Source organism: Muscardinus avellanarius (assembly GCF_963383645.1).
Source record: "Muscardinus avellanarius genome assembly, chromosome: 1".
Taxonomy (NCBI): Eukaryota; Metazoa; Chordata; class Mammalia; order Rodentia; family Gliridae; genus Muscardinus; species Muscardinus avellanarius.
The window spans coordinates 38408405-38424344 of NC_137786.1; the positions used below are offsets into that span (position 1 = coordinate 38408405).

General features: G+C 39.2%; 1 protein-coding gene across 2 annotated transcripts in view; it reads left to right on the plus strand.

The window, feature by feature from the left end:
* Positions 1-15940, plus strand: part of NNT (nicotinamide nucleotide transhydrogenase) — a gene marked incomplete at both ends in the record, with an annotated part of 102878 nt that overhangs the window by 27104 nt on the left and 59834 nt on the right. For both annotated transcript variants that reach the window (XM_080704795.1, XM_080704796.1), the window contains one exon: positions 1504-1691. In XM_080704795.1, the coding sequence (XP_080560921.1) occupies positions 1504-1691 (188 nt within the window). The remainder of the gene's footprint in view (positions 1-1503; positions 1692-15940) is intronic.

The window sequence follows — 15940 nt, forward strand, 5'->3', positions numbered from 1 at the left end:
ACTTTTTTATTCTTTATTTTAAAACAGTTTCTCACTAAGTCACTGAAGGCCTCATGAGGTTACTGAGGCTGGGTGCAAACCTGCGATCCTCCTGTCTCAGCCTCCCAAGTACTGGGATTGTAAGTGTGCACCACCACGTCTGGCAGAATTCTTTTTTCTTCTTTCTTGAAGTGCTAGGAATTGACCCAGAGCCTTACACATGCTAAGTAAGTGCTTTACCAGTAAGCTACATCCCAGCCCCCATTTATTTTTTAAAAGTGAATTTATTTATATATTTACTTATTTATGATGTTAGGGATGTAACTCAGAAGCATCCTATCTCCAAGCTACACCCCAGCCCTATTTTTTATTCTTTATTTTGAAACAGGATCTCATTGAGTTGCAAAGGGCCTCACTAAGTAGCTGAGGCTGTCCGTGAATAACAATCCTCCTGTCTCAACCTCACAAATGCTGAGATTACAAGTGTGCGCCACCACACTTGGCAAATTTATTTTTACATAATTTAAATATTTGGCTTTTCATATCTTACCATTTACTACCATTTACAGGTCACTATTTTCAAGTATAATTTCATGAGAACTAGAGACAAAATCACTTTATTAAATATTTCTACATTAAAGAGCTATTTAGCCGGGCGTGGTGGCGCACGCCTGTAATCCCCGTGCTTGGGAGGCGGAGACAGGAGGATCACGCAGGTTCGGAGCCAGCCGCCCTGGCTTAAGAGACCCTGTTTCCAAATAAAAATATAAAATAGGTCTGGGAGTGTAGCCTGGAGGTAGAAGGGCTCCCAGGAACCCCAGTTCCACAAAAACAAACAAACAAAAAAGAACTATTTATGTGGGAAAAGCCTCAAAAAGGACAACTTTAGAATATTTACAAATGAAAAAATTTCTAACTTGGATATGAATGAAATAAAATAAAAATTATTATTATTATTATTTTTTGTGGTACTGTGGATTGAACTAAGGGGCATTCTACCTTTGAGCTAACATGCCCAATCCTATTTTATATTTTATTTTGAAACAGGGACTTACTAAATTGCTGAACACTTACTAAGTTGCTGGGGCTGGCCTTGAACCTGCAATCCTCCTGTCTTGGCCTTCCAAGTACTGAGGATTATAGGCATGCACCACCATGCCTGGCTGACATGCCAAATCTTAATGTACACCTGGCAACATACACTATCATTATTGGGGCCACAAGGAGCATAACTAATTACTGAGACTGGGATTGGCAACAGTAAAATTCTTTTTGCAGCTTAACATGGGTAGATGTTGGAATTCACCACGTATTTATGGAGAATATATATATATAATTTTAAAGAAGAAACATCAGAATAGTGTCACCTGCTTTGAGGGGGGAAAGATGAGAGTCTGGTCAAAGGCATCAAAAGAAACTCTGAACTTTTGTCTATATACGGTTTATACTTCTTGAAAATGTACATGTAAGTGAAGATTTTAGGGGCCTAAAATTATGACTGGTCTCCTTTAATAATCACGCCAGAGCTGCAGCTTTGGAGCAGTTCAAGTCTCTTGGTGCTGAGCCCTTGGAGGTGGACTTGAAGGAATCTGGTGAGGGACAAGGAGGGTATGCAAAGGAGATGTCCAAGGAGTTCATTGAAGCCGAAATGAAGCTCTTTGCTCAGCAGTGCAAGGAGGTGGACATCCTTATCAGCACCGCACTTATTCCAGGTATGCCGCTGAGTAAATGGTTATCTTTAGAGAGCTTTCACTAGTGACTTTTTAAATACTGAGGATTCATAATCATTTACTATTTGAGTATACGTGTACATCAATCTTTTCATATAAAAGTCCTAGAAAGTGAGAAGGCACATGACACAAATTGCTGCAGCCCTTGGGGTAACAGCTAAAAGTGATTTTGTGTGCTTTTTTTCCCACTGTTTTATATGACTGTGTTCGTAGATCATTTTCTATGTACGATATTGTATTTGTAAGCAGTTTCTTCTGCTTAAACCGTTGATAAATTGATTGTTGATGTTTTTGTGCTCTAGTTGTTAAGACACAGTGTTCTCATTTTAGGAAATGCAAACACTATTGAAAAATATGAAGAAAAAGTACAGATCATCAGAAGTTCCACTAGCAATGCCCACTACTAATCGATCTTTCCTCTCCTCCTCTCCTCTCCTCTCCTCTCCTCTCCTCTCCTCTCCTCTCCTCTCCTCTCCTCTCCTCTCCTCTCCTCTCCTCTCCTCTCCTCTCCTCTCCTCTCCTCTCCCCTCCCCTCCCCTCCCCTCCCCTCCCCTCCCCTCCCCTCCCCTCCCCTCCCCTCCCCTCCCTTCTTCTTCTTCTTCTTCTTCTTCTTCTTCTTCTTCTTCTTCTTCTTCTTCTTCTTCTTCTTCTTCTTCTTCTTCTTCCTCCCTCTCTCTCTCTCTCTCTCTCTCTCTCTCTCTCTCTCTCTCTCTCTTCCTTTTTTTGTACTGGGGATTGAACCTGGGACATTCTACCTCTGAGTTACACCCACCAGCCCTATTTTATTTTTTATTTTGAAACGGGGTTTCACTAAGTTTGAGACTAGCCTTGAATCAGTAATTCTCCTGTCTCAGGCTCCCAACTACTGGAATTACAGGTGTTTGCTACTGTGCCTGACCCATTGCTAATCTTTTGATGTTTATTTTTTCATAAACGTGTGAGAGAAATTGGAGCCCTTGTGTGTGTATTTAGGGAATTTCCGGTCATCTCCTGATTATTTTCTATGACATATTTGTTCTTTCCAACCAGACTGTGAGTTTTCTGATGGCAGGAATTACTTTCTAGGCTCATTGCAACATCTTCTAAAGAATATTTTGAATCCCAGTCGTTGGAAGGCTGAGACAAGAGGATCTCAGGTTCAGAGCCAGTTGCATCAACTTAGTGAGGCTGTCAGCAATTTAGCAAGACTGTTTCTAAATAAATAAAAAAATGGGGCTGGGGGTATGCCCCTCGGTGATAATCCCAGTAAAGCGCGCGCGCACGCGCGCACGCGCGCACGCGCGCACACACACACACACACACACACACACACATTTTGTACTCAATGCATGATTTCAAGCCAATAAGCATTTATCATCAGTAAATAGTAATCTGATCTGGCAAAATTTTGTAGTGAAGTAATCATCTATCTTTTATTTTCTTACCTCTTTGCCTGGCTTTTCCTTCTATTATTGAATAATAAATACCATGCTGACTCTAATATTTTTCCTTTTTGAAAGAAGGTAGACCAGATACTAAGAGCTTAAATGATTCATGAGTGCTTGTGTTTGTTCTTTCTAAGGAAGCCTCACTTTCTTTGGGGGCAGGTGGAGAATTAGATGTTGCTTTGTCGTGGGGCCAGGAGAGAGGAGAAATTCTATTTTGGCACTCTCCTTCACTAAAATATCGGGTTAATATAAACCCCTGATGATATCAGGTCTATGAGCTTCTGGGGGAAAATGTACTTTTGGTATTCAGCTGGTAGGTGAGCTGGTCTCTCCAGGCCAGGCACCCCATTTCATCAGAGCTGGCTAGATGAAGCTGACAGGCAGGAGGGTGATAGGGGCTCAGCCCACAGAAGCTATGAGTGAAGAAATGAGGTCTATTGTTGGATGTTAGCAGTGGATGCAGATCAGGAGCCACTGACCCAGGGCAGTGTCTGTGAAATCTGTTAGCCAGGACGGAAGTACCATAAGCAGTGTCTGGAGAGAACTTCAGGATTCTTCATTTCCCTTTGTGTCAACAGCTCCTGGTTCAGCTTTAGGATACAAGGCTTGAAAGAAGGGATGGGAGAGCTGTACTGTAACCATAGAGACAGCTGCATGGGGAGGAGAGGGGGGTGCCGAGTTGACCAGATGTAATAAGTGGCCACTAGAGGGTGCTAAAACATTTGCTCACAGGAAATGTTAAGGACAGGAAACTAGCTTTAGTTAACTCCTACTTTTAATAAAGAACTGGGGATAACTTGCTTTTAGTATATAGGACCTTTTTTTTTTATATGCTGGAGATTGAACCCAGGGGCATTATATCTCTGAGCTGCACCAACAGCCCTTTGTTTTTTTGAAACAAAGTCTCACTAAGTTGGTGAGACTGGCCTCTAACTTGCCATCCTCCTGCCTCAATTGACCAAGTACTGGGATCATAGGCTTGTGGAAGCATGGCCTGGATGTATATAGGCTTATTACTGATCATGAACTAGGAATAACTGATAAAAACTCAAGACTTTTGTAAATAACCACACACTGACTTTTAGGACCTATTCTCATAATAGCTTACTTTCGCATATAGTTTATAGTCAGTGTGCTTTTAGTAAAAGGTCAAATTGTATGATATTTTTCAAGACTAAAGAGTTTTTGTGAATCTGTTTCACTGAGTCATTCCAGTTTTCTGAAGCCCTGATCTATAGATTAAATGTGTACAAAGTCGATACATTGGCCCTGAGCTTGGTTTCAAAAGGCTTATTGTAAAGGACCTTTCCTTTACCAGTCTTTTTGAAAATCTATAAAAGGAGAAAAATTAATTAGGATGTCATAAGAAAAAAGGTGATTTTTCTAAAAATATTTCAAATCCCTGTGGACTGAACACTGAAAGCATGAGCATTAAAAAAATGGAAACGGTTATATGAAGGGACAGATGACCTTGGAAAACTGTCCTTGGCCTTGTGCTCTACTGCTTTATGTCCTGACTCTTTGTATGGGTCTCCTGGTGGTGTTTAGCTCTTGGCAGACTCTTAGAGCAGAAGTTGTTCTCAAGTTTTCTTTTTCTTTTGGATTCAAAGAGGAGCAAGTCAACTCTCAGAAATTCTATTAACTTGACGTTCTGGGACCTGACATTGTATGAAATCGAGGTTCTGTTTTCAGGAAGCAACTTCAGGGAGTCAGTAAATTTTCATTGCTCCTAGGTACACATCAGTCAGGGTGCTTAAAGGACAATGAGCTTATATTTACAGTTAGGTTGTACATGGAACAACACAGTTCTGCAGCTAGCAATTTTTATGCTGCCTGGTATCTTATACCATTATATAGACCCCTGCTGGAATGGGTGATCTCATTTTGTGGTGCTGGACATAGAAGAAAAAGCTGTCCATCTTTTTGCCCAGCCTTTTAGACATTTGAAGCTACCATTAAAAAGTAAGTGAGTTCCACCTTTCTATAAATGTTCAGGCCATATTCATCATCTTTTCTACTAAGATTTTTGAGACACAAAAGATCATTCAGCACCCCTATGATCTTTAGAAGATTTTACCAGGAAGGGACTGAATTAAGTTGAAAATCTGGTTGGGGAATATTGAGCTGTGGGTGAGGAGTAATCATAGTTATTTTGCATTATCTGTATCCTGGGTGAATTTCACCTTAATTTCAGAGAGAATTCAGAGTAATATGGAGCAGATGTTCGATTTACCTGGCAGAAACCACATTTTCCACTGAAAATATTTACTGATGGCCAATTAAAAATCATGATGTTATATAGTCAGATAGCTTCCCTACACCTCCCTCCCTCACCTTGGTTCTTTTCCTTTATTCATTTAATGACCCAAAGGTACTACAAACATGAGATTTTGATTGTTAATGATGACTGTATCTTGGGCCACTCAGGTTCCCAGCATCCTTAGATAAATTGCTCAGGCATCTAAATTGCTCAGGGTTGAATCACAGACCTCTACATCACCCCCATCTCCTGTACTATACAGTTTACACTTCTTGTTAAGGTACTTTTTTTTGTTAGTCCTGATTTAGCTTTTGGGTGTTATGTTAAACTTATGTATTCTTTGGGCCTGATATTGTTATGCGAGCTGTGGTGAGCTCTTCAAATAGGCTAAGATACTTCCCTACCTTTGCATTACTGTTTTTTTTCTTTCCTGCCCTCCCATGCTTTTGAAGTCCTATGCTATTCAGTTGGCACTTCCTCCACAGCGTTTACTCTGCCCCGTTCAGTAGCAGATGCTTTTTTTCCTGCCCTCCCAGTGCCTTGTCTGCATTTCATATGACTGCAGTGCTCATTCTCAACCACTGAAGTTGTCCTGTCTCCCTGTGAGTACAGCAGGTGCATTCTATTTATCTCTTTCATGGCCAGTGCTTGGCATAGTGCTTAGTACCCAATAGTTGCTCAGCACATGTTGCTGACCTTTTAATTCTGCATGCCTTCCTTGGAACTTTTTTTTGGCACAATCCCTTTTATTTTTCCGATGCTATCTAAGGAAAGTTGGATAGAACACTCTGTTGGCTCACTTTTGGAAAGGAGCATTGCAGAAGCTGATTAAGACTGGAAGCATAGCTTTCTTAAATTATTCAAAACTAGGACACATGCCCAGTGTACAATTTGAGGTGGCTAGCTAGACCTCTCAGGAGATCAATTTAGGAAGTAGTTGGAGGTTTGTTCAGGAATTAAAAATATTGCCAGGCATGGTGGCACATGAGTGTAATCCCAGCATTTGGGAGGCTGTATCAGAAGGATCACAGGTTTGGGTGTAGCCTTAGAAGCTTAATGAGACCCTGTTTAAAATGAAGAAGGAGAAGGAGAAGGAGAAGAAGAAAAGAAGAAGAAGAAGAAGAAGAAGAAGAAGAAGAAGAAGAAGAAGAAGAAGAAGAAGAAGAAGAAGAAGGCGGCGGCTGAGGGTGTAGGTTGGAGGTAGAATGCACCTTGATTTAAACCCTGGTGTCAAAAAAAGCATCTTTTCAGAAATGAAGCTATTCATTGCTTGATTCTTAGTTATGATATCTAAGGTCATACATAGTTGGATTTTTTAAGGTACAACTCAGATTAGGGTAGAGGTACTATTTGTTTTTATGTATACCAGATAGGGTCTATAAATTATACGTCTCAAAGGATACATGATTTTCTATAATTCTGGAGAATTGTGAGGAAGGTGGTTTCCTTTGATATGCAAGAGATTACTCTTACTTAAAAAAAGTAACCTGGAAAGTCACAACATTGATTTTCCTTCTTTTTTTGAGTCTACTTTTCATAGAGAGTTTAATTATAATATGAAATAATGATTTTTCATGGTAATTTTCAAACTTTTAGGCAGGAGTATAATTGCTGTAATAATAACTGACACTCTCCATTTATGTAATTACATAAAATACTATTGTTTGATTCCATATAAAAATTTTCTCAAAAGTCAGGGCTTATTTTTCAGATTGTTCTTATTTTTTGGTATACATTATGATCTTAGAAGTAAAAAATATAAGCTGAGCACTGTACTCTCAGTATGTGGGAGGCTGAGACAAGAATATTGCAGGTTCAAGGCCAATGTGTGAGATCCCGTTTCAAAATAGTTAGAAAATTCGGAATCACTGATCACTGATCTATATTTTTACATACATGTGTGTCTGCATGTGTGTCCATGAGTGTGTGTGCCTGTGTGTTAATGGGTATATAACCCAGGTGCATTTTGTTTCTGAACTACACCTCATGCTCTTTTTATTTTTTATTTTGTGCATTTTTGGACATATTTAAATGGCCTTTTCTCTTTTCTTCACCTTGTAATTTTTTTTTTTTTTTGGTGGTACTGGGGTTCCTGGAATTCCTTCTACCTCCGGGCTACACTCCCAGACCTGTTTTTACATTTTCATTTGGAAACAGGGTCTCCTAAACCAGCACACGCGGCTGGCTTCGAACCTGCGCGATCTTCCTGTCTCTGCCTCCCAAGCGCGGGGATTACAAACGTGCCACCACGCCCGGCTAACCTTGTAATTTTTAATCTGTCTATGTTTAATCTACCCATTGGAAATCAGAAGAGAGATCATGGATTTAGAATCAGATCAAACAGATTTAAATTCTATTTCTACTACCGAATTGCTTATTTGTCTCTGAACATCGGAATCCTCAACTCTGACACAGGGATAACAATCCCTACTTTTCAGAGGTATTTTGAGGAATAAATGAAGTAAAATCTCCATTGTAGGGCATATAGCACATTAGTAGAACTCTTTCTTCACTGATGATGCCTGGTCTGGTGCAGGTTACTCAGGACTAAAATGCCTATTGGATTTTGTGAGCCTCAGCTCACATCTGCATCTCTGGACCAGTCACTAGTAATATGGTGAGTTCACCCATAGGCCAGCCAGACTGCTGCTGTGGTGGCTTATGATATTCTCTCTCCTGAAGCTTGCAGACTGTGTGGAAGAAATGGAAATTAGAATAGTGACAAAAGGAATAAATGGATGACAAGTAGATACTACAATAGTGTTCTTACTTTGTTGCAATGAAATTAATTTCTAAACACTAAAGTTCAGAATGACTTGCTTTACCTGTTCAGTTTTACATTTAGTCTATATATTGTACTGCATTGTATTAAAAACTATCCTTGACTTCTTGGTTCTGGTTCTTTTCCTTTTTTTGGTACTGGAGGTTGAATCCAGAGACATTCTACCTCTGAGTGATATCTGCAACCCTATTCTTTATTTTGAAACAAGATCTGACTAAGTTGCTGAGGGACCTTGCCAAGTTGCTGAGGCTGACCTAGAACCTCTGATTCTTCTGTCTCAGCCTCCTAAATGCTGGGATTACAGATCTGCACCCTTGCCTTGTCTTCCTGGTTCTTGTTAAAGATAAAATCTGCTGTGTTTTGGAGAAAAGATGTTCTACAATTTATATTAGTAATTGATATTCTAATATTGTGGTTTAGATAGAATATATTCTATAATTTATATTATTAATTGTTGCTAGTATTGAGTTAAATATATCATGTTTGTGTTAAAGAAGAAAGTTTTTCTTGAGCCTCTGTCTAATTGGATGCTTTATAGGCCAGGAAGTTCGGAATTTCCTCATGATTGCATGCCATTGAATGATTCCAGTAAATATGCTAAACACTCTTTGGAATCATTATAACATTTTGTGGTAAACCCATTTCATCTTGATGTCTTTCTGTTCTTAATATTTCTAGTGGTTTCCTTTTAATTTATTTCCTTTTTTTCTTTTTGGTGTGATTAAAGTTGTCTGCAAAGACTTCATTCTTTTTCCAATAAGATAGAATCTGAGAATTTATTGATTTCAGATGATCATGTTGGGCCTAATTTATTCAGAGAGATATGTTACAAAATTTTCCAGTAAATCTTTAGCCTTTGATATTTAGTTTGTGCTACATCACTCATTTTTTGAACTTAATGTTGTAAAGAAGCCAGTGATATGCTGGGTGTGGTGTCACACGCCTATAATTCCCGCTACTTTGGAGTCTGAGACCAGACCTCTGATCATGAGTTCAAGGCCAGCCTGGGTAACTTAGTGAGACCTCATTTCAATAAAAAAGAATAAATATAAAAGAAGCCAATGATATAATCTTTTGCTATATAGTAATATGATTTGAAGCTATTTTTAGACATTAGTAATTTTTCTAGCAGCTTCTACTTTGAATCCTTTAAAAATTATCAGTGTAAGTTTATAAACGTATGATTATAAGAAGATACAATAAATTCAATCACATTTAAAAATAAAATTTATTTGTGTGCGCGTTAAGAAACAGTGCACACGCTTGAGGCATCTCTAGAGTATATAGTCAATCCATGGTGCACACGGAGGGTCAAGAGGGCCTTCCAGTAGCTGGTGGTTATTCCTACTCAACCCAAATAATGGCCAACAAACGGGGAAACTCTCTAATTAAAATTTTTAGGTGAGTGCTTTAAATACCCAGCTCTTCTAGAAATGAAACCATGGACTGATCTTTGAATACAGCCTCTTTCAGCTAGAGGTCATCTAGCTCCAAATCCATGACAAAAATATAAAATATTTAAAGGAATGAGACGCCAGAGCCATCAGTAAAAGTTTCTTTCCTGATTTAGCCTACATCCAGGAGACACTACATAATCGTTAGTTGAGTCAATGAACGAGTGACTTTTTGGATGATGACTGACTTGCTTGATGTCTTCCCAGTATCTTGGCAAAAAGCTCGGAAATCACTCCCAGCAGGGAAGGAACTGAGTGACTTTACCAGGGGAACTTAATGTCTATGAACCAGAAAGACACAGGAAATAGTCCATGAGGTTGGATACCATGTCACATCTTTCATCCGTTTGTACTGTGTCAAGAAATGCTTTTAAAGTTTTATCTTCTTTCTTTGTTAATATTTTCTGTCATAGTTATTTTTTTAGAGGGCTAGTGGTAGGAAATATTAATAGTTTGGGCCTTTTTGTATCTCCTATCTTTTTCAGATTAATGAAAAAATTAACATGAGCTTTAAAGTGGGAAAATACAGTTGTAAAAAAACCCTCCCCCAATCCCTCTGATCTCCTTTTTAAATTACTCTTCTATTTTCTGCAGTTATATCCTAAAGACCTGATATGCTCATTTTGTCTTTTATCCTTATTCTATGCTCATTTGTCTTTCATCCTTACTTCTAGGACCTTCACTAGACTTCATATTTGGATGATTTTGCAGTAAAGATTGGTTGTATTTTTTTCTGTGCTATACATCATAAATAATCTGTACAAACCTGCCTGTCCCTTTGTTGGGGTGAGTTATCGGCTCAGGAACTCCTTGGGGTCTGCAGGGTCCTTGGCTAACGTGACGGAAAAGAATTTCAGCACGTGCCAGTTAGAGACATAGACAGAGGTTTATTGGGGAAAAGGGAAGGAAATACATATTCAAGAGAGAATGCGGGCCCCTCAAGATGAGGAAGGCATTTTGGGGAGTTCAGGGTTCTCTTCTTATAGGAGACTTTTGTGAGGGGTGGGCTAGAGAAGGTATGTGAGGGTGAGCTCAGTCCGGTAGTCCCAAGGCGGTTTATGGTGGGCAGGTGGTCTGGTTGGCCTTAGGGTGGATGAGCTCAGTCCAGTAGTCCTGAGGCACTTCCTGATGGTCTGGTTGGTGGTCTGTTCAGCCTTAGGGTGGATGGTCTTGGGTTGATTGGGGTCCTCATTAGTTGTTTGATGGATAAGCTGGGATATCCTAAATTATAGGTTTTCTTGGAAATATTGTTAACTCTAGGATGTACTGGTTTCCCAAGAATTTATGGTAGAGTCAGGCCTGGGAAAGAGAGCTGGTCTGTGGACTAGAGGTAGAAGCAGTTCAGCTCCAGGTTCTTATATCAAAGTTATATTTTTACTTTTCCTTCCTGTCTGTCTCCTTTCTACCTACTTATTCCTTCTATCCTACATCACTTTCATAAGTGTTTTGGTGTGCTCTTTGACAGACTGTGCTAACAGTAGAGCTTTATTTGCTGTAGCAGGGATGGCAGGTGATTTTTCATGAAGCTTTTTTAGTTGGCGAGTAAATATATTGGTCTGGTGGCTTTTTCTAAATTATTCTAATTTTCCTAATACAAATCTTAAACCATATCCTCTAATTAAAGAAGAAAGGAGTTAAGATTATTCAGGGAGAGTTTATTTTACTAAAACAGTATGTGGTTTTTGTTAGAGATGCAATAAAGCACGCACTAGAAAATAAAGACCACCTATGATTCCTCCATTTAGTGAGAAATACTATTAGCATTTTATCATTTTTTTCTGTCCTTTATCAATTAATTTTTAGAAGATGTAGTGTATCTTTTCCCCCTACTTAGTGTTATAAGCTTTCATCTTTGATGCAATATGAGCCATTAAAAATCCAACTCAATATGTTTTAAAACTTTTATAGAATTTTCTTATTGGAAGGTACCATATTTTATTTGTTTCCCCAGAGCTGGGCTTTTAATTTATTTCTAGTTTTTGCCAATTAAAAATTATGCTCATAACATTTCCCCCTGCATAGTTCCTGTGTCTGCATTTTTACTTACCTCCCCAAGGAGCAATCAGATTTGAGAAGTAGAATTACTAGATGGTTGGATGTCAATGTTTTTGGCTAGTTGATATGTACTTGAGAAACTGCTTTCATAAAAGTTGCGCAATTCATAATCTCCTCAATAGGTTATCCAGTTAGTTATTTTATTTCAACATTAATGGTATACTTTTTTGGGTACTAGTTTGAGAGACCAGACAAAAGTTTCTCACTTTTTCCCTATACTTCTTTGAATTTCCTGAAGCTGAACATTTTATCATTTGTCTTTTAACAATTTTTTAATTGACCGTTTATTTTTGTTATTTTTCTACTAGGATTTTAGCACTCTGTTCTTATTTAGATTTCTGTGAGCTTTTTTTTTTTTAGCACTCTGTTCTTAATTTAGATTTCTGTGAGCTTTTTTTTTTTTTTTTTTTTTTTTTTGTGGTACTGGAGGTTGAACCCAGGGGCAGTCTATCTCCGAGCTACACCCCCAGCTCTCTCTTTCTCTATATTCTTTTTTGCGGGTCTGGGGATAGAACCCAGAGGCATTCGACCTCCGAGCTACACTCCTGCTCTATTTTTTATTCTTTATTTTGAAGCAGGGTCTCACTGAGTTGCAGAGGGCCTCACTAAGTAGCTGAGGCTGTCCACAAACCGGGATCCTCCAGTCTCAGCCTCCCAAATGCTGGGATTATAAGCGTGCACCACCACGCCTGGCTCCCAGCTCTATATTTTATTCTTTGAAACAGGGTCTCAGTAAGTTGCAGAGGGCCTCACTAAGTAGTTGAGACTGTCTGCGAACCGAGATCCTCCTGTCTCAGTCTCCTAAGTACTTGGATTACAAGTGTGTGCCACCATGCCTAGGTCTCTGTGTTTTTTATTTATAATTTTTGAGAAGTATACATATTTTCAAATTTAAATCCATTGATGTTTTTCTTTGTAAATTTCCCAATTGCTTTACATTTAGGAGTTTTTTTTTTTTTTTTTTTTTTTTTTTTTTTTATCCAGACAAGAGAGATATTCCAGTTTTTTTTTTCTCTTCATGGGTTGATTCTCTTACCATTAACTTGGATGTAGCTAAAGTATGAAAATACATGTAGATAAGTTTTTTCCCCTCAAATATCTACCAGTCATTCTTTTTGTCCTTTCCATTTTGCGATGCCACATTTATCATATATTCAGTTTCGTCATATTAGATGATCGGAATATGATAAGTGTTTTGAAATTGCCATTTTGGTTTTTTCTCTCTTGACCTATTCTTTTGAGGATTTACTCACTTGGAACTTTTATTTACTACTTGCTTCTTTTTTGGCTCTGTTTCCCCCTTCTGCTTTTGATTTTCATTTCTGCACTTTCCAGAATTAAAAAAAAAAAGTTGATCCCCATGTGAGTGCTTACAGGGCAGCAGCAATATTAGGTTCTTCACTGTATTCCCTAGAGACCCTATTAAGATTTCTTAATTTTAAAATTAGGACATTTGAGAGATAAGACAAAGTACAGAGGAGAAAATAAATTAATCTCACCACTCAAATATTTCCTGTTACTATTAAATGCTATTTGATTTGATGGAATTAATCAGAAGCTATATTGTATATGAACTATTTTATGCATATATATCAGTATAATCCCAGTACTTGGGAGGCTGAGACAGGAAGATGGCAGGTCGTGGCCAGCCTCAGTTACTTAGTGAGGCCCTCTGTAACCTGGTGAGACCCTGTTTCAAAATAGAAGAATAAAAAAATAGGGTCGAGGGTGGGTCTCAGAGGTAGAATGCCCCTGGATTCAGCCCCCAGGTCTGCACACACACAAAAAGTCAAAGGGGGTGGACCTAAATCCAGAAAGGTAGTTTTAGCCTGGAGGGTACAAAGAGGGTGTGAGGAAAGACTACAACAAACAAGAGTTTGGCAAATAGAGAAGAGGCTCTGGAGAGGAGGGAGGGGATGCTCCCATTCTGGCTGAGTAAAATTTAGTTAAATATTCAAGGTTGCTTCATTAAGGCCAGGTGGGGAGAGTACCAGGACGTAAAGATGTTGTCTTTGGGGGGGAAAAAAGTCTCTTGATTCTTACTCTATCATGGAGATTCCAAAGACAGAAGCAGAGACCACTCAGCAAATCCAGTGGCAGCCAGCCCATTGTGGCTAGAGCAGAAGGTCTGCTGGGGCGATACTAAGAGGTCATGTTAGAAAGAGTGCTTCAAGTCAGGAATAAGAGCCTTGGGATTTGGTTTTTTTTTTTTTTTTTTTTTTTGGTGGTACTGGGGGTGGAACCCAGAGGCTTCCTACCTCCGGGCTATACTTCCAGACCTTTTTAAAAATATTTTATTTGGAAACAGGGTCTCACTAAGTTGCTGAGGCTGGCTTCGAACCCGTGTGATCCTCCTGTCTCAGCCTCCCAAGAGCGTGGATTACAAGCGTGCGCCACCATGCCCGGCGAGCCTTGGGATTTGGACTTAATGTTGAAATATGAAGTTTGTAGCAAAAAGGAGGTACCACATAAACACTCCACTTGTATCTTTGCAATATTTTTTTCACATGTGCTACAAATGTCCTTTTTCCCTTTGGAATCATATACACATACCAATCAAGTGGATTGAAAAACATGATTATAAAGCAAATTCTATTTTTAATCGATTTCCATTTGTAAATGGACAGTGTTTTTACTGAGAGTCTAAATACAGAAGTTGACAATGTTCAAAACAAGAAGTGAAGGCCGTTAATGCTCTGCTCTCATTATCCTAACTTCACAAGCTCCTTTCTTTTTCTTTTGGTTTAGGGGCTTGCACTGTTCTATGAAATGTTACTATGATAATATACTGACAGTGTGAGCCCCTGTCGAGCACTCTGATATGTTAGCTTGAAAATTCTCAATGGTTTGGGCTTTATCTTCTGTGTAAGAATCTGTGAACTTCTTAAGAACATATCATGAACTTAAAATGTGAATTTTTTTTTTTTTTTGCGGTACTAGCGATGGGACCCAGGGGCATTTTACCCCTGAGCTATGCCCCCAGCCCTATATCTTATTCTTTATTTTGAAACAGGGTCTCAGTGACTTGCAAAGGGCCTTACTAAGTAGCTGAAACTGTCCTCAAACCATGATCCTCCTGTCTCAGCCTCCCAAATGCTGGGATCACAAGCATGCGCCACCACGCCCGGCGTGAAATTTTGCATAAAGGAAATGTGCATGATGAGTAGAGGGAGCTTCTTTTTAATCTACCTTGTGTCCCCAGCGCCAGTCATAGATAATAGTTGTTGAGTGAAATAAAAGGGTATGAGTAATTCCTTCCATAGAGTCTCAAAGTCAGCAATGGGTGGGGGCACTCTAATGTTTCAGGGAGTGGAAGTAGCCTTTAGTACAATTGGGAGGCATTTAATAAAAATAAGGGGGTAATGGAAGCCCCTGGGTGGGTGCTGAATAATTTTTTTTTTTAAGGGAATGGTAAGGCAATACATTTGGGAATCTATGCTGGAGTGGCTATATACCATCACTTTGATTTCCTGACTGTCTTTCCACCTTTCCCAGAAATTGTCCTTATTAAATTAAGGCAGGTTATAGCCAGGCATGGTGGCACACACTTGCAATCCCAGTACTTGGGAGGCTGAGACAAGAGGATAACAGGTGTGTGGCCAGCCTCAAATACATAGTGAGGCCCTACACGAATTAGTGAGACCTTGTTTCAAAATAAAGAATAAAAGACAGGGCTGGGGGTGGAGCTTGGAGGTAGAATGCCCCTGGGTTCAATCCCCAGTACTGAAAAGTAAAAAAATTAAATTGAGGTAGGTTAGTAAAATGTGTTGGAAAATTGGGTGACATTTGTTAAAATATTCCATTTTGCAACTTTTTTTTTGGTGTGTGTGTTTTGCTGGGGGTTTAACCCAGAACCATTCTACCCCTGAGCTATACCCCCAGCCTGATTTTTTTATTCTTTATTTTGAAATAAGGTCTCACTAAGTTGTGGAGGGCCTCACTAAGGAGCTGAAGCTGGCCAGGAACCCGCAATCCTCCTGTCTCAGCTTCCTAAGTACTGGTATTACAAGTGTGCCTCACTATGCCTGGCCCATTTTGCAATTCTTAAATTAGTACTGAATATGCTTTTGACATTGGTGAGCTTTATGAATTGTTCCATTTGCGTGAACACAGTTTCTGCAATATTATTATGCATTTTCTTAAACAAGCAAAACGTTTCTCTTTTTGTGAATGGTGCTGGATATATAGCCATTTAGGAAGAGCAGGCTGGGATTCCCATACCCAGCAAATGGCAAGGCTTGCGGACCGTCCAC